This window comes from Pelmatolapia mariae, linkage group LG17 (genome assembly GCF_036321145.2).
Source record: "Pelmatolapia mariae isolate MD_Pm_ZW linkage group LG17, Pm_UMD_F_2, whole genome shotgun sequence".
Lineage (NCBI taxonomy): Eukaryota > Metazoa > Chordata > Actinopteri > Cichliformes > Cichlidae > Pelmatolapia > Pelmatolapia mariae.
Genome location: NC_086242.1, coordinates 27,836,300 through 27,860,336, shown reverse-complemented (window position 1 = coordinate 27,860,336; position 24,037 = coordinate 27,836,300). Strand labels below are relative to the sequence as shown.

The 24,037-nt window shown below is 39.2% G+C and overlaps 1 protein-coding gene across 1 annotated transcript in view; it reads left to right on the top strand.

The window, feature by feature from the left end:
- Positions 1–24,037, top strand: part of gmds (GDP-mannose 4,6-dehydratase) — a 171,618-nt gene that overhangs the window by 15,498 nt on the left and 132,083 nt on the right. Inside the window, exons 3-4 of the mRNA XM_063460414.1 lie at positions 224–311; positions 1,019–1,128. Of these exons, the coding sequence (XP_063316484.1) occupies positions 224–311; positions 1,019–1,128 (198 nt within the window). The remainder of the gene's footprint in view (positions 1–223; positions 312–1,018; positions 1,129–24,037) is intronic.

The window sequence follows — 24,037 nt, the reverse complement described above, 5'->3', positions numbered from 1 at the left end:
TGGAGTGATCCTTGCAGAAATCCTGTAAGCAAACCTTTTTTAAACTGCAGCATGCCTCACAATATGTTTTGTCTGTATTTACCCATGTCGAAATCGTAATAACAATGACAAATTAACTGACATGAATGGTGTAAATTGTAGTTTAATTTTTTTGTGTGTGTTATGTTTTAAGATACTAGATTTTTAAAAAATGTAACAATTCTTCTTCCCCCTTTTCTCTCAGGTTCATGGAATTTTGCGACGTTCCAGCTCTTTCAACACAGGTCGCATTGAGCATCTTTACCAAAATCCACAGACGCATACCGAGGGCAGTAAGTATCTCATTTATTTACGGAGGAAAAAAGGGTAACCAAATTAAAATATGAGCTGATATTTCCTATTATCTGATCTGTCAGTACTGGCATTTATAGCAGCTGATGCATTTAAAAGGTAAAGAAGAGAGGGGAGAAACACCCTTTCATGTTATGTGTGATGATGTTGCGCAGTTTGTCCACCGGAAGGCAATCTGCAACTTACCTGTTGGAGACACACATGTTTGGAAAGCCACAAACACAACTAGAGAGCGTAAAGAAGTAAATAAATGTATAAAAAATGTCAGTGAAATCTGTTTATGATTTGTGTGTCTGAAAGGAGAATAAAATAATGACAGATATATTGGAATTTTGACTTTTAAAATTCAGTTCAATTTTATGTATATAGCGCCAAATTACAGCTCTCCCCAAGGTGCTTTTTATTAAGCAAGTGCTTGACAGTGGGGACAGCGGGAAGGAGAAACTCCCTTTTTAACATCCGTCAGAACCAGGCTCAGGGAGCGACAGCCATCTGCTGTGACCGGTTGAGGATGAGGGGAAGGAGAAACACAACAATTTTTTGTTGTTTTGGTTTTGATCCTGATATTAGGACTTAGATTTCCATTGGTCATCAGGAGTGAATACATGAAGGAGCAACAAGTGTGATTTTTTTTCTTTTCTTTTGGTGTTGAGATAAGAAAATGTGTTTTGCTGTCCCACTCTATCAGACTTGAAGTTGCATTATGGTGACCTGACTGACAGCACATGTCTGGTGAAGATCATAAGCCAGGTGAAGCCTACAGAGATCTACAACCTGGGTGCTCAGAGTCACGTCAAGGTAGTGTGATCCCAAAGCCACAACACTCATGGTTCTTTAGTTTGTGCAGTGTACTTTCAAATCAAAGCTCTGTCACAAATCCCATATTAACACACTACAGTATTTGAAAAGCTACTTTCAGCTGTTCCTTTGTCACTGTGGATCACTGCTGTAGGTTTTAAATTGCTTATACAACCCCAAAGAGGATTTGTGACTCGGACTGGAATTGAATCAGTAACCTTTCGCTTATCAAGCAAATGTGTAAAAAAACGACACCGTGGAGCCACACAGTAACGCTGCATACCACATCATTTGCTTTTAATACGTCAAAATGATAAGTAAGAGTTAGTAGCGTGTTACCCAGTGGTACTAAATGTGTGTTCTATGTCTGATGGAGCACTGCATCTTGTAAGCAGTGGCTACATATTTCTACCAAAGTGCAATGCAGTGGTGTCACAAATGAGACATTACTGGACTGGATCTTACTTCAAAAACAAAAATGAAATATTCAAATCTATAGTTTCATTTTGATAACGATGTCATTTTTAACATGTTAGTCTCTAGTAGTGTCATCTCAAAGAAGATTGTTACCTTGGTAACACACAATCTCAGGAAGTCTGCAAAGATACCTAGTCCTGTTTTATTTACACAAAAGTATCCTGAACAAAGGGAACCATAGTGAGTAGGTAGTACGCAGTTGTGGGATTTTGGATGGAGTGTAAGAGTGCTTTTCCTATAAACATTCTTAATCGTCTTCCCATTCCCTGGAACCACTGCTCATGGATTTGCGTTGAAGAAGGATACAGGAAAAAAAAAACCTGATAAAGAGACTTGATAACAATGAATTTATATTCCAGCAGCACTCTAATGATGGTGAACCTTGAAACCATGACGTTAGACCAGATAAGTATGAATAAAGTTAGTTCCAAAGTAGATTTGGTTTCTCTTTTGTGGCATTATAATAAAAGTATTCCAGTGAGATCTGACAATGTTAGCCTCTGGATTCTGGTTTCATTGGTCTGTAATCCTAAATAAAGTACAGATGCTTTATCATATGAAAAGAGTTTTGAGTTATAAAGATCACCAATATAATGGGTTACTGACAACTTTCAAGACATTTGGCTTAGTCTGCGTAGTCTTGCTGACACGCAGATAAATGAATATCAGTGACGATACAGTCGGCGCCCACATATTCCCGGTTCAGTATTTGCGGATCTTTCTGTGGAACCTAACTCCAAATTTTTCATGGAAAATGTGCTTTTTCATGGATTTTTTTTTTTTTCCGTAGAGCATATCTCAAATATTCGCTAATTATTTTCACTTTTGTGACTAATTTTATTAATTTTCAAATATTAATATTAATGTAAAAACAGCAAAATTGCAATAAAAAGCCTTTTTTCTTAAATAATGTTCACCAAACAATGCGCAAATTCCAAACACAAAGCTCCTGGGGAAATTAAAATAGGCAGTAAGGCTTTTAGAGGTAGTCTCAAGTATTGGCAGATTTCAGCTATTCCTGTCGGGGTTGTGGTCCATAACCCCCACGAATACTGGGTGTCGACTTTATTCCTCTGCCTCTAGGATTTTTCCTCTAATCACAAATCTTATTTAATTTCATTAAAAGAGCTGAATGGGCTGGGTATGTTTAAAACTACAATAAAAATCCAATACTTGGCAATAAAACAGCCTATTTATTTGCCTGCAAACAAAAATCTGTTTGGACACTGGAGTTAAGTTCATGCTTTTAGCTCCTCACCAACCGGTAAGAAAAAACCTTTGCTACTAGGAGGTCAACCTTCTCTGCCGGCAAGTTTCTAATTATGTCTGCTTGATGAAGGGCAGTTTGTTCCTAATCAGAGCTTGTCTGCAAAAATGGTTTCATCCTTCCAAGTAATCTTTTTAACACAATCTAAATCTTAGGCAAGTGCTGCTCACTAGTGACATTTTCAGGTTGATGTTTTCGTTACATGGATAGATCAACAAGCTACCCAAACTATCAGCTCATGTTTTGTCTGTCACCTCCTTGGATTTTTCCCTACCAATAAATGGGTAATGACTTATCACATTGAAAAATTCCATGTTCCTTGTCTGTTTGTATTTTTCAAGACAGTTTTAAATTCAGTTCTTCTGCAAATAGTTACTGTGTCTGCATATGGTCAGGAGTGACTGCTGCTGGAAACAGTTAACAGCAGATGATGTTAAAAAGAGACTTAGTTCTGGGAAGTGAGCTGTTCATTTGCTGGAGCTGGTGGGACAGGAAGTAATGTTTTCTTGGATGGGTCAGTCTGTGCCACAATGTCCCTTTTGTCTCGGAGCTCCACGGTGATCCCAGGAGATCTCACCCCCACCCCCATCCCCCTCTGCCCTTCCACATTGGGATCTGACACACAGTCTCCAGCCAGGACTGATCCTCCTTCATCATCAGGGTTTTGATGGGATATAGAGCCAAGAGCTTAGTCAGATCATAGATAGCCGGCAATAACCAATGTCTCATGTGACTGCGTGGGAGATTACGTTTCAGTTATAGCAATCCGCCCACTTCAACTTATTTTGAATGCAGTCTTTGAATTTCTTAGTAAAGCTGAAAGAGTCCAGTCAGACTGCAGATCTCTTGGGTGTATGACTATATTTGCCTTTCTGATTTTCACTATGATGGTTTCATTTTTTTTTTAAAGTAAATAATGCAAAAATAATAATAAATAATGAAACTGGAAGTTAAAGCTTCTTTAATGATCGTTTGGCCACTTGTGGACAGAAGATGCTCAAAAACACAAATGTTTACCTTATAAAGTTGTGGTCAGTGGTCAACCCAGAGGAGAGTAGCATTATTGTTTGGGAGGACAGTCAGGCCACTAAAATTAAAGTATAAAATTTACTCTTTTTTTTTTTTTTTTAGCTCTCATTTAATCGCAAACAATCAACAAAAGATGTTTCAGCTGTTTGCTGTTTTTTTTGCTGATTCCAGCTTACTTCTAGTTCTGAGACAACGATAAAGTAAAACAGACTAATAAGCCACATGGAAATGAGGAAATTCTTTGTAGGTTTGTAACTGTGTCTCATTTTATTATTAAAAATTTGTTGACTGGCCGAGACAACAGTTTCCTGATGTTCCGGTATTTGTACAAAGTAAGCAAGGCCTGAATGAATGACTGACACAAAGGAAAGAAGAGAAGGGGAGAGTGAGAATGATGACTTGTCTATCCACATCCTTTGCGGTTAGAGGCTGTGACTGTCCTCCCATCGCCCACATGGAAGATCACCCTAGTGCCACACACATTTTCAGCAACAGAACAACCATGTATATGAATGAGGCGAGGGTCCGCTCTGTTTATTTGTTTCCACACCAATAAAACCAGCCCGGGTACCTCCTCGACCACATGCTACACGCTCCCGACAGCTGAGCGTACTAGATTACTGGCAGTAGTGGTGTGGAGTATGCCCTGCCACAGAGGAAAAGATCTCTCATACTGACCACTTACTCAGTGTGTCTCTCTTGCTTCCCACTAGCCCTTCTCCCTTCATGAGACTCATCCAGGCAGTTTAATTTGTAGTATGGGTTTAAAATGGGATGTGTGGGTGCTGGTTTCCGCTGCAGAGAGTCATCAGTGAGAACAGAGTCGAGGCTATTTTCTAATGCTGCAGGGGTGGAGGTGCACAGGGAAAAGTCAACCGGCACTGGAGGGCCTAAGGCAGCCAGCTGCAATATCAAAAGATCAGCATGCAAACAAAGCAGAAGGGACCTTCTTTGACTCTAACTGATCAGTTTGATATTTGTGCTTAGGCTTCTTTCCTAAAGTAATATTTCAAATATGTTTTCACCGCCTGCAGGAAAGATGGCCAAAGAATTTGTAAAAAGAGCTTGTAAAAACAATATTCTTGGTGTCAGCCCGTGGTGGATTGTTTATTACACAACCCCACACTAATAAAATATCCTCTGGTTATGGAGCATTGCCAAGTAACATCTTCAAGCTGTACTTTGATCCTTGAAGAGCAGAATTAGTAGAGTACCTTACTATTTGAAAAGGAATGGGAGATATGCATAGCTACACTCAAGTACAGCTGAATACATCAGTTCCTTCTGGAAATTGTGATTTCTGCACAGTATTTGGCAACTCTAAATATTAACACCATAATCAAATTCAGAATCATGGTCATGAACCTCAGAGCCTATATTGTCAACAAATCTTTTGGTCTTTGTTAAATGATAACACAGTTGGCGACAATGTTAATATTCTTGGTGTAAAAGTTTAATTTATAGAGTTAGCATGTTAAACAGACTGTACATAAAAAAGAGGGGTAAAAACATAAGCATGAAAACCATGGTGGTGTCAATTGGTTTGTGAACTGTCATGTTAAAGCTTTAACATATTAGCTTTAACATACTAACTTTGGTGTTAAAACACCAAAGTCACAAATTGGAACAAACTAAACTAACTAAACAAGACAGCGCTAAGCAAATGGGATGTGCGTTCTAACAGGTAAAATTACTTTTTGTTTTTTGTTTGTTTGCTGGGTGTGGAAAAACAAACAAAGTCTGGTGGATTTGAGGAAGCTGTGACGGTTCTTCACCAGAAAACAAGCTATCTGATACCGACTGAAGTGCCAAAAACAAGTTAACCGAACTTGATTGAATTTTTATTTGGCTACAGCACATTTGGCATCTAACACCATTCACATTCCATTTAGCTTCTGTGTTAGATCCATGCTATGGCTTCCTGCTTTGTACTTACCGCAGAAGAATTGAACAGTGAAGGGATGGGACTGTGGACTGCAGAGGAATGGGACATGATTGCCACGGTTCTAGTAGAATGCTAGTAGTAAGCAACTTCAGATTTTCATAGCTTTTACTTTACACCTCAAAGTCGACACAAATCTCAATGACCCATGCCAGCTGTCACAGGTCAAGAGGCAGGCTAAACCCCGGACAGGTTCACAGCCAGGGCCAGTGCAAACACAGACAGCCTTTCACATTTACATTCACACCTACAGCCAATTTAGAATCACCAGCTAACTTAATATGCATGTCTGTGGAATGTGGGAGGAAGCCAGAGTAGCTGAAGAGAAGCAACCATCACTCCATCTGTTTTCTTATTATTTATCCAACTAGGATCAAGGGTTGTTAGAATTTGGCAGGAGATGGAATATACCTTGGACAGGCTGCTGTCCAGTGTGATCAAACAAGATTTAGATACCAGAAAAACTGGACAAATATATAAAAACAAAAACAAAAAACAGTAGCCATGGTTGATGAATGATTCATCTTTGTGACAATAAGTACTGAAACATTTGTAGTACGGAAACACACTCATGAAATATGCATTAACAGCGAACTTAAATGGGGAAGTGCTCACACTAATCTGTTCTGCATCTGAGTAGTTCAGTATGATCCCATTGTGTTCTCCCACTGAAGCGCTTCACAGGAAGGGCATGAACAAAACCCCTTAACTCTGCTCTCTGTGCGAGGTTTCCCACCTGCAGCTGTCACGGCAGACACACAGGGAGATGGGCTGAATTATTAACACACCTCAGTCATGACAGGGGAAAATGACATGACGGGAAGAATGGGGGATGAAGAGAAGATGGAAAGAGTTTGGGGAGGTGAGAGAGTGTGAAGCAGAAGGTTTTGTTTTTGACGGCTTTTGAAGACATAAGTGCAGATTGTGCTCTGGAGACAAACTTCCTCCATGTATATCCTTTATTATCCATATCTGAATTCCATCCTCAGAAAGAATTACCATCATCCCATTATCTTCTTACAGCTCACTCTATCTCTCCATTACCCTTTGGTCTCTCCCCCATCCGGGTTTGCAGAGGCTCCCACGCCAGAGACACACACAGGATTTAACACGCCTGTTTCCCCACAAAGCTTTGCACTGTTTGTTCGGTGTGTTGATGCGTTTATAGGCCTAAAGTGGCTATTGTGCAGCCTGCCAGCAGTTTACTCTCAGGCAGTAATACCACTACTTACTACAGTCTGTGGGCTTGTTATGCAATTTGTTTAACTGGTAAGTAATGTGATGCGGTTGTTTTGACTCCTTGTGTATCATCCAGCAGCATTTGTGGGTAGTGGATGTTACATTGTTTGGAGCTACAATTTCCTGTGTTATTGGCCCTCTTGACTGTCGGGGATCTATGTTGTCCTCACGTGCCAATTCTGCTCCAAAAAAGCCTAACCTAGCTTTGCAGTGAAAGCCCTTCGTTTCCAAATTTGGTGGTGAGTTTTGTATTTTAGATGAACTGAAGCAATCATGCTCCTTTTGGGGTTGAAATTATTCATCTGAGGATAATAAAACTCTCTTTAAAAACCTATTAGATTGTCAACAATGCATTGTCATGAGGCTTAAAATTCATTAGAGGTTAATCTTTTTTTTTTTTTTTTAACTGAAAGACATCGGCAAATTCCAAGACTTTGCTGCTCCTTACGGCGACTAAACTGCTTATAAACAAGAAATTATTCTTATGCAGTTATGAACAGTTAGAATTACTCTACGAAATGTTAATATTTTTTCTCGTGGTATTAAATTTAAAGTGGTCTTCTTCTACTTATTGTAGTTATTCCTCTTATTCTTCCTATTATTATTACCCGGTAGCTAATTCTAAAACACAACTGTTCTTTAAGAACAGTTTGGTCGAACAGTGAGGACAGACTGGGATTTATACAACTGAGCGAGTAATACCCAGTGTTGCAAAAAGGTAAAACAATCTGTTTACATTTGTTTTGGAGAAACATGACTGTCATTTTGACTGCTTCTAAGGCAAAATGTATATTTTAACGGCACCTAATATGATACTTTTCCAGACCATATTTTTATTTTGGGAAACAACTAACATATTGTTGAATTATCACAGTTCAAAATAATCCTTTTTTTTGGCACTGGCTTTAAACCACCTTACTTCTGATTGGCTGCCCCTCAGAAATAAGGATGTTTTAAAGAAGGTGGGTGGAGCTTCTGTGCTTAGAGACAGAGCAGTAAGTCTAAGATGGACTATCCATCATATCATGCAGAACCTTTGTCTGTCACCCAGCATTTGGAGCATAATGAAGCCTGAACTTTTGACTCTTGTACACTGCATTTCTACAAACCCTGTCGGCATGTTTAATATGAGCACTGACTGCTGTAACACAAGAGAGAATAAGTAAACTCTTAATTAGTTCACTTTACAACCCTTTATATTACAGAATTTGCTGCTTGTTTGTAGGCTTTTTATACATGAGCGTGAAACACAAGTTCTGCATCTGTTTAATGTCCTGAGTCCATACAAAGCCTAGGAGAAAACAGTCATTCAGAGGACAGTGACTATCATTTCGTAAACTCTGTGAATGATGAGCGGTCTTGCCTTGGTAATAGCCCACTGGCTGGGTTTACTCACTCTCTGATTGGTGTTTACATTAACACCATCCAATCAGCCCTCAGTGGCACGCTTGCAGTGGTGTGTGTATCTCACTGGGATCAAGGCTCGCCTGGAACCAAATTAGCGCATTCCCCGCTGAAGTGTGTGTTTTCTGTCTCAAAGGACTCATTAGCTGCGTGTGTGCGGTTTGCGAGTATTTAAGGTGCCGTGCTTTCCATTGTTTTAAAATTGCTTTTCAGGATCAGAATACTGGCAGTTTTGGCCAAATGGAGATGGAGTGTAATCTCCGTGCCCACATTTTCTCATGCCCGCCACCTGTTGAATGAAGAAAAGCAGGACCGCGTTGCGTTGGTGGCCTGGTAGTCAGCGGTCAGAATAGCTCCCTGAACGGACCAATTCCTGTTTTGAAAGGTTAGGCCTTCATGCAAGGCAGGCTGCCTGGCCTAGATGGTTTTGAAAAGTGAACTTTAGCTTAAGAATAGATGCTTCTGTGCCAAGAGAAACAAGTCTGCACTTTCCTCGTTCAGAGTCAGGGAATGTTTTGTGGTTGTTCCTTGTGGGTCAGATTTGTTGCTCCACTCATGACTCAGGCCTTTTTTTTTTCTTTCTTTTTTTCTGTTTTCCAGCACAGTTGTAACACATGGAAACATGCATTTTGGGAAAAGATAGAAGGAAGGAGAGAGCAAGAAAGTGGGGAGGGAGGGGGCAGCTTTTTGAGGTTAGTTAAGAAGTAAAGTAAATACACTCAGTCAATAAATAGTATCATAAAGCTAAATATGATTTCATCTAAGTCTGTATCTTAAATCAAGGCCCAAATATTTCACATCAACTGTGCAGTTCATTCGACAAACAGAAGCCAAAGTAAACTCTGGAGATGTAGTTTCTCGTGTGATTTATAGGTGGCAGTAGAGAGCTGCTGTGGACGATTCCCTTGGTAGTTTGTGTCAGGGTTGTAGCACATAAACAGAAGGTGTGCAGAAGTAAGCCACATTCTGCACCAGTGGGCTTCTGTATCCAAAGTAATCTCCAAAGTAATTTTTCACATTAAAATTGTATTTATTTTATTTTTTAACAAGATAAAAAACATAAATTAATGGATCATTTTTGTTATTTTTTTATTATTTATTCAGTTTGGGAAATTTTTAAAAGTCACAGTTTTCTAAGCTGGACTTTAATTTACATCGTTGTTGATAATATGTTAATGAAATCACTGTGGAAAAAAAGAAAAAAGTTTTGTCCAGTATTATTTGGATCATTTGGATCATTTGTCAGTTAAAATTATACTAAATATTTTTTTTTTATTTTATATTCGTAAGACAAAACAAGCTTTTGAAAAATAATGAGGCTATTTTTTGTATTTTCCCAGCAATTTCTAGAGTAATTGATAAGTTGATCGATCTAACACTGATTATTCCATAAGAACCTTCATTTTAATTTATTACAATAAATAAATTGAATAAAAATACTTTATACTTAAGAGTAATCTATTTTCTGAAGAATTGAGAAATAAAGAATTGTGGAAAACAAAAAACTGGTAATTAATGTGATGTTTGGTCATTAGGTATTATTTTTATATGGGGAATTTGAAAAACTTGACTAGGACAGAGACTAAGCCATAAAGAATATGGTCATTATAGCCACATAATAATGATGAACAATCTTCCTGGATCCACAATTCACAAAATGCACGCACGTAAAAATTTTTAACTTAGTTTTAAGTTTTAATATTACTCGAAGCTGTCGTAGGACGTTGCCCCCTGCAGGTTCGTGTGGGTCATTACAGGTGTTCTACAGGTAAGCAAATTCGATAGCAAGTTCAGGCTTCTCTGGGTTTGTTGGTGTCCAATTTTCATTTAGATGAATCAAGAAAAAAAAAGACAGGCCAATAAATCAAGTGATTAAAAACAAAAGACAGGAAAGGGATCAAACCAGGTACAATGTTGACAATGGAGAAATGGTATTCTACATAACTGCCGGATTAAAGCTGTAATACTGTTTTCCTGAACAGCTCCATCATGCCTGGATCCTTTCCTCCTCTAACATTCTTCCTTCCATTTTTAGTTCTTTGACGAGTGATTGACAATAGCCCGTAGCATGTTTGTTGTTACGATACGATACGAATACCACAATGAACACACAAAGCAGGGCTCGTTTGTTTAATGAGTTTGGTGTAGTTGGTAAGAGAAGATGGCCGAGGAGAAAAGATGGTAACCAGGGATTACGCTAAATATTTATTAAACTCATCAATCTTGCTGTTGCTGTTGCTATGTCCTCCAGGGACACATTTGGCAGTAATGGCAGTAAGCTTCATAGCTTCATACTGGATATTCTGTAATGATTTATCTGAAGCTGTGCTGGTTGTTTGTAGCAGCGAACAAAGAAGTCATACCTGAGAAGAGTGCTCATCTAATTCCAGGTAATCTGCTTTTGTGAGGATTTATTGCTGCACGAAAAGCTATTTTTTCCCCCTCGACAATTAGACCCAGCCTACAATTAGAGGCTTAGAGTTTGTGATATGTAGCTTATTATTACAGCTATAAATAGCTTAATGCAAATCTAAATATTTACTCATATAGAAAGGGTAGGTTTGAACCAACAAGTCTTGTTTTGTCTGTTTGCTCTGTGCCTATTCTCCTGTATAATAAAGTTGTTATTTCATTAGTTAAGTAAACGATCAGTTCATCAGAGTCAGCAGATTTTAAAACGGAACAGCTAAAGAAATTAAAAGATTTTTTTTCAATATTTCAGCTAATGCACAAGTTATTGTATGTTTGCTGAAAACAAATGTGAAGACTCTTTTACAATGCAGTCATAGAGAGCTAGTTAAGTTGGTAACTACAGTAGTACAGTATCGCACATTTGGACAAAAAACTGAAAAAGTTACTAAACCAGGAAGATAATATAGTGAGAACCTCCAAGGCATTTTCTTTTCATATAAGACTAAAATGCCTTTATTCTCAAATTATGGTTATATTTGACCTAAAGGAGGTGGATGGCTAAATTTGAACTTCTACAGCGCTAGCAAAGCAAGTCACAGAAAAAAAAAAAAAAACGAGTAATATTTTTTTGCCTATAATTATTGACACCACTCAGAATCATTGGTATAGTCATTTTTTTCAGTAATGTAACACACCGTTGTTATATTTCTGTAGGAGACTGAAAAGTAAAGGATTTGTGTGAGAGTGTGTTTATGTGGGGGCATTGTTGGAGGGGCTTTGGGAAGGTTTGGGAACCACTGTGCGTTCCCACTCATTTCTTTTCAGTCGATTTCAATATCAAACTTTTTTTACTGAATCAAATTACATACAATGAAAATAATACATGAAACAAACCATTCTGTTCTATTAATGTGCTTTTTAAAAACATTTATTCTAGAATGAAGAACAAACAAACCAAGAAAAAACTTTCATAGGCCAAAGGAGGCCATCAGAGACCGTTCATTTCATACCTGAAATCAGCTTATTTGGTTCCTGTTTGCATAAATGTCAGCACATTTGTAATAATCATTACGAGTTTCTTTTTTTATATCTCTGCTGTGCTTTCTCAGGATTTGGTTTGAGTATTGACTTTGTGGCTTCTTCTGGGGTTTCATGCTCCATGTGCAGCAATAATATCGAGGGCGCAGCACCCAGAAATAACAGATTTCCAGTTTAAGTTGCAGATAAGGTAGACTCGAATCACATGGAGCTGTTTGCTATGCAAATAGGTGTTGGTTTAAGTTTGTATTGCCGTAGTGTATCATAGTGTCTGTGATTAAAAAAAAAAAAAAAACCCCAAAACACGTGTGAAACTAGTATAACAATTTGAGTTTACACAAAGAGCGCAGAGACACACAGCTCAGTTGACAGAGAGATTTGGTTTTATTGGTATCTTTCTCTAGTGTGCATACATAGTGGTAGAATTATAGTGTGTGTACAAAGGGATTTCAATGAGCAGACTCACTGACTCGAAGCAGTAAGGCTTAGCAAAGGGGAAAAAAGTCTGTTTCAGCTTGTTTGTTTCAAAAGCAGCTGTCAAGCAGCAGCTAGGCTTTATTATTTTTTCATTATGAAAATTAGTCTTAATATCTTCTTCTGTCATCAGTGCAGCCTCGTAATTACACTATATCCCCAAACACCCACACTGGCTGTGACACACAGTGAGAAGATGCAGCTCGCTCAATCCTTCCATAAGTGACATAAGCTCATTACTCACAGTAAACATTGTTGCTAATCTGTGAACACAAGTCCCGACTGCTGCTGCCCACTCTGTGCTGCATGATCACACCCTAATAGATACAACACACGCACACACACAAAAACACACACTTCCTCTGCTAATTGCATGTTTGTGTAATTCTGCTGTGTGTTTGGAGTTTCTCTTCCCAGCGTGTCCTGCAATTGTAATCTGTGCCACTGCAGACTGTACAGAAGCTGATGTTTCAAGTACTACTAGGGATAAAAAGCAGGCGCTCCTAGAAGAAGAAAAAAAATGGCGGCGTAATTGCTGTATCATAACCTGTAAATTCCTTTTTTAAGAGTGTCATGATCTGTAATTGTTCCAAAAGACACTGTTCCCTTTATTAGTTTTGTCTAAGAATGTGTTTGGGTGTTCTCTATGGTTCCCCGTGTACAAATATGTGTCTGTTGTGCAATTTGAGGATTGCAATGTATTTACAAAAGCCTGCTGTAATGAGCTATGATCTCACATGTTTGGATCACACTGTGGACCGTGGAACAAAAACAAGAAGAGGAGAGGCAGGGTTTGAAATGAGTGCAGATGTGATAAGTAGGCGAGAAGTTACAACATTAGATGTTAATCTATATGAGTGTAATTGTTTTACTCTCTTGTTGACGTACTGAAAGTCTTATTGTACAGCATGATTTTTTTTTTTACATTTCAGTACCTGTGTTGTGTGTTGGGTGCTGTCTTTGCCTGCATGTTTTAATTGAAGCTTTAAATCACGCTGTCAAACCTTAATGAAGGGTTGGGCTTCTCTTAACGTGTTCCCATCAACTAAACAAACAGGCCTTTATTCTCAGAGAGAGTAAAATGTTCAAGCACAGTAAACAGTCACTCAGCAGACAATAACAGATGTATAAGCTTTGAGAGATGAACACATTTCTTTGTTTGTTTTTCACGTGCCATTCTTTAGTGAGTTTTCTGGGGCAGTTGGAAATTCTTTTAATACTTGTCAAGTTTTAGAGGTTAACAGCTTGTAAGCTAGCAAACTGTCAAACGGGCACATTATGAGAAGGCTGTGGCTTCAGGAGGTAGAGCAGGCCTTAATCGGGAGGTTGGTTCGATTCCTGACTTTTTCAGTCTGCATACCTAAGTGTCCTTGGGACCTGATGCATTCATCAGAGTGTAAATTTTTAGAAAGAAAGCACTTTAGACACAGAAAAGAGTGCTTATGTGTGATTGAGACATGTTGTGTTACTCAACTAGAAAAGGGCTGTTTAAAAAAACAGTCCATTCTTCAGTTGAAAGGTGGGAGGATTAAAGTGCAATGCTTCGATTATTATAACTGCACGTACAAATTCAATCAAACTGATCAGACTTGAGATGCTATAGTATACACTGTATTGCTACAGTTGAGCTTTTTAGTAGTGTTTCTGCACATGTGGCGAAGCTTTGACATGATGGGTTCCTAGCAGGTGTGAAGCAGCTTTACCTGAGTATTCATGTAAAAATACATTGGAACTACATCAGAATGATGGCGTATTTAAACAAAAAAGAGCCAGACCAACAGGATGTCTTAGAACCAGTGTTTATCTTTACAGCAAATTTCGATGCAGTTTTAGTCTAAATTTAGGCATCTAAATTCTTTTTAGTCATAAAATTATAACACATTAAATACATTTGGAAGATTACTTCCAAACTAGTCTGGCCTTTCTACACAACTTTAATTAGTTCTGATTGGATCCCAGATTATTGTCTTCTCATTTTTTTTATTGGCTCAGGACACTGTAGTTCTTCCACACCAGAGTGAGGATATATCTCGATGGGTCTGGCTTTGTTTTGGGGGATTGTCCTGTTATAATATAAAGGCCTGCACTAAACTGTTGCCATTAAAAAAAAAGAAATCACGTCCAAGTATTAAATTCACAAATACTGTGTGTGAATCCTGAGCTTAGTGTGTGACCACACACACGGCCCATCGACTGGTACATTCTGTCGAGCACTTTGGTGCTGCCAGACATGTGAGTGGCAAATAGAAAAAAGATCATTAATCAAACTATCAGCCCTGGTTCATTGTTTCTCTCGGCCTTACTGTTTGCTTTTAGCTTTTTCCGTCTTTGACACAGTGGAAAATGTAGAAAAGTGTCTCTGAATCTTAAAAGTATATGGGAAGGAAAGCAAAATAGGTTATTTTCACACACTCTGAACAATGTTATAGAAGTAAATATGCTTCAGAAGTTGCCCGTAAATGCGTCAGTGTCTCGTTTCAATCCATTTAGCCTGTTGAATCATGGTCTCACACACACTTGAGCGTCTATTCAGAGTTACTTGCCCTCACAAAAGGAAAGAGATGTGAGAAATTAGTTTTCGTCACTGCCTCCTTTTGTCACCCAGTGTTCCTAAGAAGCTCATTCCTTTCTGCTCCTTGCCTTCAGGCTGCTGTAGGATTGCAGTTAAGATCAAGATTACTCTCCTTTATAATCATCATTAGCGCTGGTAAATGTCTGACAGTGTGAGAATCTGGTATCACGGCGTGATAAATGTTCTTCATGATTGCTGATTGTCACTGAATAGAATCGCGTTTGGTTTTTCCACAACGCCATCAATCAGGCGCGCTGGCGTCCGACGGGGCAGGTTAGGCCGACGGACAGACGGGGTGACGCAGATGTGTTCTGGGGTATCGAGAGGCCGCCAGCTTCCAACTGTTGGCTTGTTACTTCTCAGCCTCCCCGAGCTCGTCTCTCGGAGCGCAGAGAGGGTTCTGTAATTGTTTTTGTTTCAGTCCAAGCTGGTTTCATCATTATCACATAAATCAGCCAACGGTGGTGTAATCATTTATCATAAAGAGAAACTACACTGAGGTTATCTGTTGGGCTCCATCCAACGCTCGTTTTAAAATTAATTATTCTCTTGATTGTTTTTATCTGAACCAGCGCAAAACTGGGGTTTTAGTGTTTATATGTTCTGATAGTGGGAAAAAAATCTAAATAAATCCTATGTTAAATTAATATAAGGATACGTTTTGTTGCTCTTGAATTGTTACCAAGACATATTTGTCAGGATCCATGCCTGTAAGCTGATGATACATCTGTGACCGATGAATTTTGACTGGGCTATTGAATTAGTAAAATGCAAGAAAATAATAAGCAGTAATAGTTTCTGTTTTCCCACATTAAAGGCTTGTTTTTTGTTTAGTACTGACTAATAACAGCAAAACCACACCTTTTTGAAAAGCTGGAACCACTGACTTTTCTAATGGTTAAGTGCTGTCAATAAATTTTTAATGACTCCACTAAACAGCGAGCTAAAGCAAACCATGACGCCGACTCAGTGATGTGCACAAAACCGTTGAATTCAAAAATATCTCCAGGCTGTTTTCTTTAGGACAGAGCCGTGGCAGGCCCCTTCTGAGGTGTATAAATCGCTTTGAAAAGTGCCCTCTTAACAGGTAGGGCGTCATAGACATGCCTAAACTGAGGTAAGTGACCCTGAGATGTGTGTGATACTCACGCATGTGTTTGTTCAGCTAAACATATCAGAAAAAGCACGCTTAGGTCCGCGTTTATGTTTGCATCCTCGCGTGTGTATGTGTGGGTGTGAGTTGACATGCGTGTGTGATGGTGATGATGAAGACGAGGAGGAGGCATGGGGAGGAGTTGCGAGTGGGCGACGATAAGTACCATCTAAGAGAGAAGTGAACACGATTAGTCAGGAGATAATCTCTGCTTTCCTCAGTCTGTGTGCAGTGTGGGCAAACTCCAAAGAAAACACTCGGCTGTTTTCTTTACTTTGCACAGTCTCACTCACACACACATGCATGCGCGCACACACACGCACACACATGCAAACACATGCACACAAAACGATTACTGAGAGTTAAGCAAGAAATTACACAGGGAAGAGTGAGGTTTTTTTTTCCCCCTTCTTTTTTTTTATGCGTGTGTGTGCGCGCGTTAGTTTGCACTACTTGTATGACTGCGTATCTCTCCGCCATATCCGGGTTTTGCTCACACACTCTCTCTCTGCTGTAGGTGACCTCGTCACATTCGGCTTGTTGAGGTGTAACAGACGCAGAGCGGCAAAGCTTCAGAGTCCTCTATGCGTTCCTTCCCTCAATTATTAATATAATGATGGGAAGAGGGGAAAAAAGAAGCCATGGATACACAAACACTGGTAAGGGGAGCATTCACACTTTCCCCTGACCGGCCAGTCATTTTGATGCTGACAGCCATTACACACACACACCTGGGAATTTGATCTTCCCATGCTAAATCTTTCCTATATCCACATGCCAGGGGAATGGGAATATCTACTCTGGCATGGAGCTGGCTTGCTAAGCTCACAGTGTTTATACATGTGTGGCCAAAGCAGGCCACCACCACGGCTAAACGTTTACAGTAATAGTCTCCAAGTGATGCCTGTTTGTAATAAAAGTCAAACACCCTGCCCGGTCCAGTGAAACCAATCTGTCGTCCTGATCTTATTATAGTCAAATTAAACTGTCGTGCTCGGGGCAGAGAGGCCGTAAAGTGTACAACTTCAATAAAAACACACTCGTCCTCGCCTCAGCCTCCGCCGTCATCGTGCACAGGTGTCTGTACTTGATACACAGCATGCCCAGACACTGGTGGGAATATTCAGTTATTTTAAGCAACTCTGCTTAAACACACGTTTACTCACACGTTACACGTTATTTCTGGGTCTTTATGTCGCTATCAGAGACAATGAGATTACAAAGTAGAAGAACTGATAAGATAATGTTTTCTGTGGTCCAATCAAGTTGATTAATGTAATTAAAACATTATTTGAAAAATGTGTATATTAATATGAATAACAAATTATGGCACGTGAAATAGTTCAATTTTTCTCAAATGTTAAATGTCATCCAAACAGGAGTTGTTGTTGTTTTTACACCTTGTTGTGTGAATCTACATATTTTCACTATACATTGTTGCGATACTTTTTATATCGATGTAAAAATATAACATAGGTGTAAAAAATCAAGGTAAAACAAAAAAAGAAACTCAACTCAGTTATGTTTTTCTAGCTTTAAAAATACATTCTAATAAATCACATACATGTTTTATTGATTGGCAGTAAAGCAAAACTAATATTTTTACAGTACTGTTTTAAAATGATGTTATCTAAATGTATTTCTAAGAAAATAATGTTAATTGTGTCATTAGTGCACTGTTATTCACACCACATGAGCAATAATTTAAATAAAAGTAATGTAGTAGTCCACTTTTGCACAACTTTAAAATGCCACAGAGGAGCGAATGTCTCTGAAATTGTAAACAGAAAGTTTCAACTTACTGCAATTCAAAGAAAATTATGTTGAAGTTCTTTTTATGTTTATTCGCAAATTTACATTTTTAGTTTGCTTGCAAAATGATTCAAAAATGTAAAAAATATGTTTTAAAAGTTTAAAAATGAATTAATAAAAATTTAATTTCTTAACAAAATAAAACAATTCATAAATGTTCAGTTTTAATTAAAAAATAAAGGGGGGAAAAGCATTGTCTATTGAAAGTAAATATTTGAGATGCAGCATGAAGCTCCAGCCTTCACAGCTGGTGATGACTGCTGGTGCTGAATAGTTTTGGACTCTGCTCAGCCGTCTTTTGTTTCTCTGGATTGTGTCTAAACTTGTATCCTTCTGCCAGTGGAGCTCTCAGAGAGCGAGCGAGACAACATCTCAGAGCCAGATGTTTCTCTCCTTCTTTGCTGCTCAGCGACATGTCTTCATTCAGGGTGTGTAGACCCTGCTCGGGTTTAAGAGAAATGGAGGCATTACCAGAGTGTCAGTCAGCACCTCTCTGCCCTGGGGAGAGCCACAATACACACACACACACACACACACACACACACACACACACACACACACACACACAGTTACTTATGGGTAACTACAGTGTTGCAGCCCTGTTTTATGGAAAGACTTGGTTCCCTTCTCGTTTATTGACTTTGACTTGTGGGTTAAGTGAGAAAATATAGTCCATCATAACCACATGTAAAATCTCACTGCTACTGTTACTTGTTTTTGCAGATTTACAGATCATATTGGGGTTGTTACTGTAGTTCAGTACAGTAATTCAAAAAGCCCTTAGTGTTAAAGCCTTGTTACTTAACAGGTATCAGCATTATGGCACTGATTCTGTCATTTCACTTAGAAAAATTTGGGCGTTTGTTGATGAAAATGTCAATACATAGGACCACTTCATGCAGCACAGTAACAATCAGAGCAGCTGGGTTTGGAAGGACATTTTTGTGTCTTTGAAAGTTGTTGAAAGAGGCAAGACTTTCTGGGACATTTTTATCTTGTGCAATAAAACCAAAATAAAACCAATAATCGAGGGAAAAAACACATGAACGTAACTGAACTATAGTCAAATTTACAGATAGGAAGTAAAAGACAGTTCAAAGGAAATTTTGTTTTTAGCTGGGCCTATGGACAGATCATTTTGCCTGAGGTGGTAGGAAATTAAAAAATTAAAAATGTATAAATTGTGTCTTTTATAACAGTTATGACAGGGACAATTTTTCGCACAATTAAAATCCGAGTAAAAATAAGCTGTATCCTATCCCACTTGCAACAAAATCTCTGGAGACAACGATACTGGTCATGAGTTTCCTGTTCCAAATGATTTCCTGTTGTTGGAAACATTTCTAAAATCTTAAAAAGGCTTTTAAAATCCTTTTAATTCCATTTAACTCATAAAGACATTACCTGCACCATGGCACCATTGAAGCCTTTTCTTTTATGAGATGGCAGACTTCACCATCCATAAATACATCAGTAACTAGCCCCAGCACGATTTAGTGCACAATCCTCAAAAGCAAGCTGCTGAGTGATTCAGACGCAAGTCCACACTGATATCTGGTGTCTACTTTCTTTATGTTTTTACGAGTTCTCTGTCCTCGCCTCTACTCCACTCCTTTGCTACAGAAGCCAAAGCAACAAAGCTCTCAGCTCTCAGACGTCCGTTTTCCCGGTACGGTTGACCACAACCTGTCCATCCAGGGTCGCCTTACCCATTTACCGCGTGGGAGCGGATACCGAGTTGAGCTCACAGAGACCCATTCAAAGCCTTGCATATGAAACCTCTTCCTCTGCAGTGATACCTTACACTTCATCTGCATATTCACATATTCAGAACCCAGAGCTGGCTTCCTGTCTATACGAGATAGAGGGAACACAGGGCATAGTCAGAGCTGATGTGTTTTCATTAGTTATCAAAGGGTTTTTGACATTGCATTTTGGAAACCAAACAACAAACGGCAGCAAAGTGTTCCTCACAAAGCTCCTGAGAGTAGGCAGACACCAGCGGTGAGATTTACATATCTTGGCATGAATCTGACTTATATAAAAGAAATTCAGTCACAACAAAAAGGTCGATAATTCTAAGCAATTGCCACCTTAACTGCCATTTGAGGAATCCAGCTGAGACGTGCCCATCACGTAGTCGTCATGGATCATCTCTCAGTCCGACAGCAGGTATCAACAGACGCACACACGTAGAAACGAGAGATGCTATTGTGTCTGTGACAAAATCTTCTAGTGCGGTTAGACTTGTAAGCAAACAACAACATACCACAGTGACACTCCTGGTGCTCTGCCAGCAGAGCCCTGGCAGCCGATACTCTCAGCTAATCGTGGTCTCATTGAAGGTGACGGGTTTTTAGTTTTTTTTCTGTTCCTGCATGCACGTAGAAAATATCTGCAGCCGCTGGAATATAAATCAGTGCATACATTCACAGTGTGTTCAAACAGTTGACACGGACAGCCCCTGACAAAATCCGTCCTTTCGTTCATGTACTTTCCTTGGGATCGCTGTCTGAGTAATGACAGTGATGTGTTCTTTAAATGTCTAGATAAAACAGACATTTTGGACTGCTTTCTTGGAGAGTAATGAAGTCATGATCACAATTAAATGGAAGAGCTTTGGACTAAATTAACCCATACTGATCTAACTACTTGGAGGAATATTAGTCCTTACTGCAGGAATAAAAAAAAAAAAATTATTTCAAGGCATTTTCCCTACATTTATGAAAGGCCTTAAGCCAGAGCTGAGTGCAGTCTCCTCAAGGTAGATAACAAGGTAACATACCAGCATGTACTAACAGGATGCACAATGCTGACAGTCTACTACTAATTGGAAATTATAATATAAAGTAAAAAAAAATGTTTACAGTGTGTTTAGATTCCTTTTCAGCTGTTGCTTCTATCCACATGATTAGACTTTACAGTTGTATTTAACTCTCAGTTCTAATGATTGAATTAAATTAGAATAAATTATAAATAATTAAAATGTATACTTTTTCATTAAAGTGTAGTTGTCAGGATTGCAGATCTTTACTGTTATTGCTTTAAGTCTGCCGTGTCTATACTAGTTCTTATTATGGACAACATATAATTAATTGAAGAGACTGTGATTAGGGATTGAACTAATACTGATGTTTAAAATAACAGTATGACCAATAGCCAATGCTGATTTGAATCTTTAAAGTAGCTAAATACTTTTAAAATGTGTTTCAGCACTGCTGATATGATAATGAGACTAACAGCTTCTAAAATCACTACATTTAAGCCTTATTTTTAGCCTAAGTCTGAAACTTCACCCTGCTGGTCTTGCGTGAATATGATTATTTTCTCGAGCAAACATCTGGGTAGCCAGAGGTTGCACTTGTGGTTTAGCCAGGTTGCTGGTGGATCGTGAGATAGTTCGGGTCAGGAGACTTTGTTCCTACAGTGCATGTGCTTCTGTTGCCTGATCAGGATTTATTCTTCAGCCACTGTCTTCTTTTCATATCAGCACACTGTTTTAGCCACATAAACCACTTTACTAAAGTTTGGAGTCAGTACAAAGTTTTTATAACTTGGTTTCAAACAATGTATTCCACAAGCTTCTTCCCCTTCGGGGATTGGATTGCATTGTTTAGCTTTTCTTTCCTGGAAATATTCCTGTCACATGTTTCTTTGACATTATCTTCCAATCCTTATCCCACCACGACGGAAAGTAAAAGGAAAGCCATTCTGCTGCCCCGCGTAGCAGAAAAAGCCTTTCCATTGATATCGAAAACTTCCAGCAGAGCACTTCCCCTTCCCGAAAACCCTTCCCTGCCACAGGCCTCCTTCAAAGACAGGCCACTCCGCAATGATCCGACCCGGCATGCCGACCCCTGCTCCGATGTTCCCGCCCTGGTGAGAGAGGCGGGTGGAGCTGGGTTGGACTTGAACCCAGGCAATTGTCTTCTGCTAACCTTTCTCTTTATGTGTATACTTGACTTTGTGTGGTTTGTCTACATTTTTGTGTGCGCACGTGGGTCTGTAAAAGTGTGAATCATGACTTTCTTCTGATGACATGTTGATGTATTCAGGGTCAGGTGACATGCACAGATATAACCCTGAGAGCCACATAGATGGAAACAGTTTTTTTCTTGGTAATAGTACATGACTAGTATTAGGGTCAGTGGCTTTGGTAAAAAAAAACCCACTCATATTAGTCTCACATGAGTGTCAGACAAATAAGATAAAATACAATTAATCATTGTCATTATAACCAAAACATTATCACCATATATTAATGACATGTTTTTTACTCACCAATGAATGGCAGTGCATGCCAAAAGCCAAAACCTTTGGCATTGTTTTGGCTGGTTGTGCGCCTTTGTGTGGCCAGTGTGTCTGGACCAGCCAGGTTCAAGACACAAGTGTATGATTATGTATATGTCGATACCGGGCCTCATAGTACGAGGATAGATAGTACGAGGAAGAGAAGGAGTTCTGGAAAACTCTGTGATTGCTTTAATTCCTGTTTTAACTTCATTTACTGTTACACCAAAGTTAATTCAGAGCTTTTTTTCTGAGTGGTGACACTTACCTTTAAGGAGAATACTGCAGCCTGTCTGTGCACTGCAAACGTCAGTTGCCAGGACTGTGGTGATATCATGTGACCATAAATAGACCGTTATACTCCTAAAAACTTCACTGAGACTTCACTGAGGCCTCCCCAGATAATGACCTTATCAAGTTGAGGGTTTAACCTTAAAAAACATTGTGTATTGGTTTCTTTGATTGCAGTTAAGAAGAAGCTAAACTTGATAATGAAGGATGGTGGACACAGTTCAAGAGAATCCAGCAAAACGTAGTAAGCCAACTGGGTGGCCACAACTTAGCGCACACTGACCTCATTGGTCATGCTCATTACCCCTAAAATTGTCCATCCATTAAAATCTTTGGAGTCAACATCATTGCACTTCTCTCAGGCCAGTGTCAAACTCTTCAGCTATTCGGAGCCATTTTAATAGAGATAGATGGCAGAGATTAAATTCCTATCAAGGCCCAGGCTCTGCAGCACGTACTCCCATTAAGCACGGCATGATACCTCTTCCCAGTAAGGACTGCCTTAAGTGTCATCATCTCAAGATGGATCACCAGTACAAATGTGTGTGTTTGTCTGTGTGTGTTATAAGTGTTTGCTTAATTGTATTATTTGTTGAAGCATTCAGCTAATATCTGTAAGCCTACTTCACAGTCCACAAACAAGGCAGACAAACAGTTTTTTTTAATAGATATTTTGTGATTATAATTCACCATAGCTGTGTGTGTGTGTGTGTGTGTGTGTGTGTGTGTGTGTGTGTGTGTGTGTGTGCGTGCGTGTGTGTGTGCATCGGTGTCAGGCTTTTGATTGATTATCTTTGCTTCCCTTAACTGAACTGCGTTCAAACAGAACAGAGTGGACTTGGCTTGCACTCATATAAAAATATGAGCATGTGTGCTGATTTATATACTTGAATCTGAGCCAGTTATTTCTTAATACAAGTATAATAGTTTAACAGACTTTACTTAACAGTGTGGCAGTGTAGTGCAATGTCCCCTTCTTTTGTGTCAACCTCTGTACTGTTTCCCTTTTCTGTAGCACCTTTCAGAGTATTTGAAGAACACAAAGGTACCCAGTTGAAGAAAAATAAAATGAGCAGGTACTGTGTGGGAGGAAAGAGACAGGAACGGGGGGATCTGGTGAAAGACATGGAGGGAGGCGTTGAGATAAGAAAGTGCTAATGTCTCTAATACGCTCCAGATGAAAGCCGTTGGTGTGACGGAGTTGGGAAAGGCTGGCCACTCCTCCTCACACCATCTTTGAGGAGTGTCCTGATGTGTAGAGGCTAGACGTCACCATAGAAATGGAGACAAAAACACTCACATGGTTACAAGTGTGCGCCACTGTGACGTCGTGTGTGTGTGTGTGTGTGAAATTTCGTTTACCCATCCCTGTTCTTCTTTGGTTTAGCAGTGTGCCAGCACAATAAAGGCCCTGCAGGTTTTAGTGACATCACTGATGTCATCACCGTATCTCTCTCAACACACTGATGCATAAGGAAGATGTTTTACTTGAAGAAATTGATTTCATAA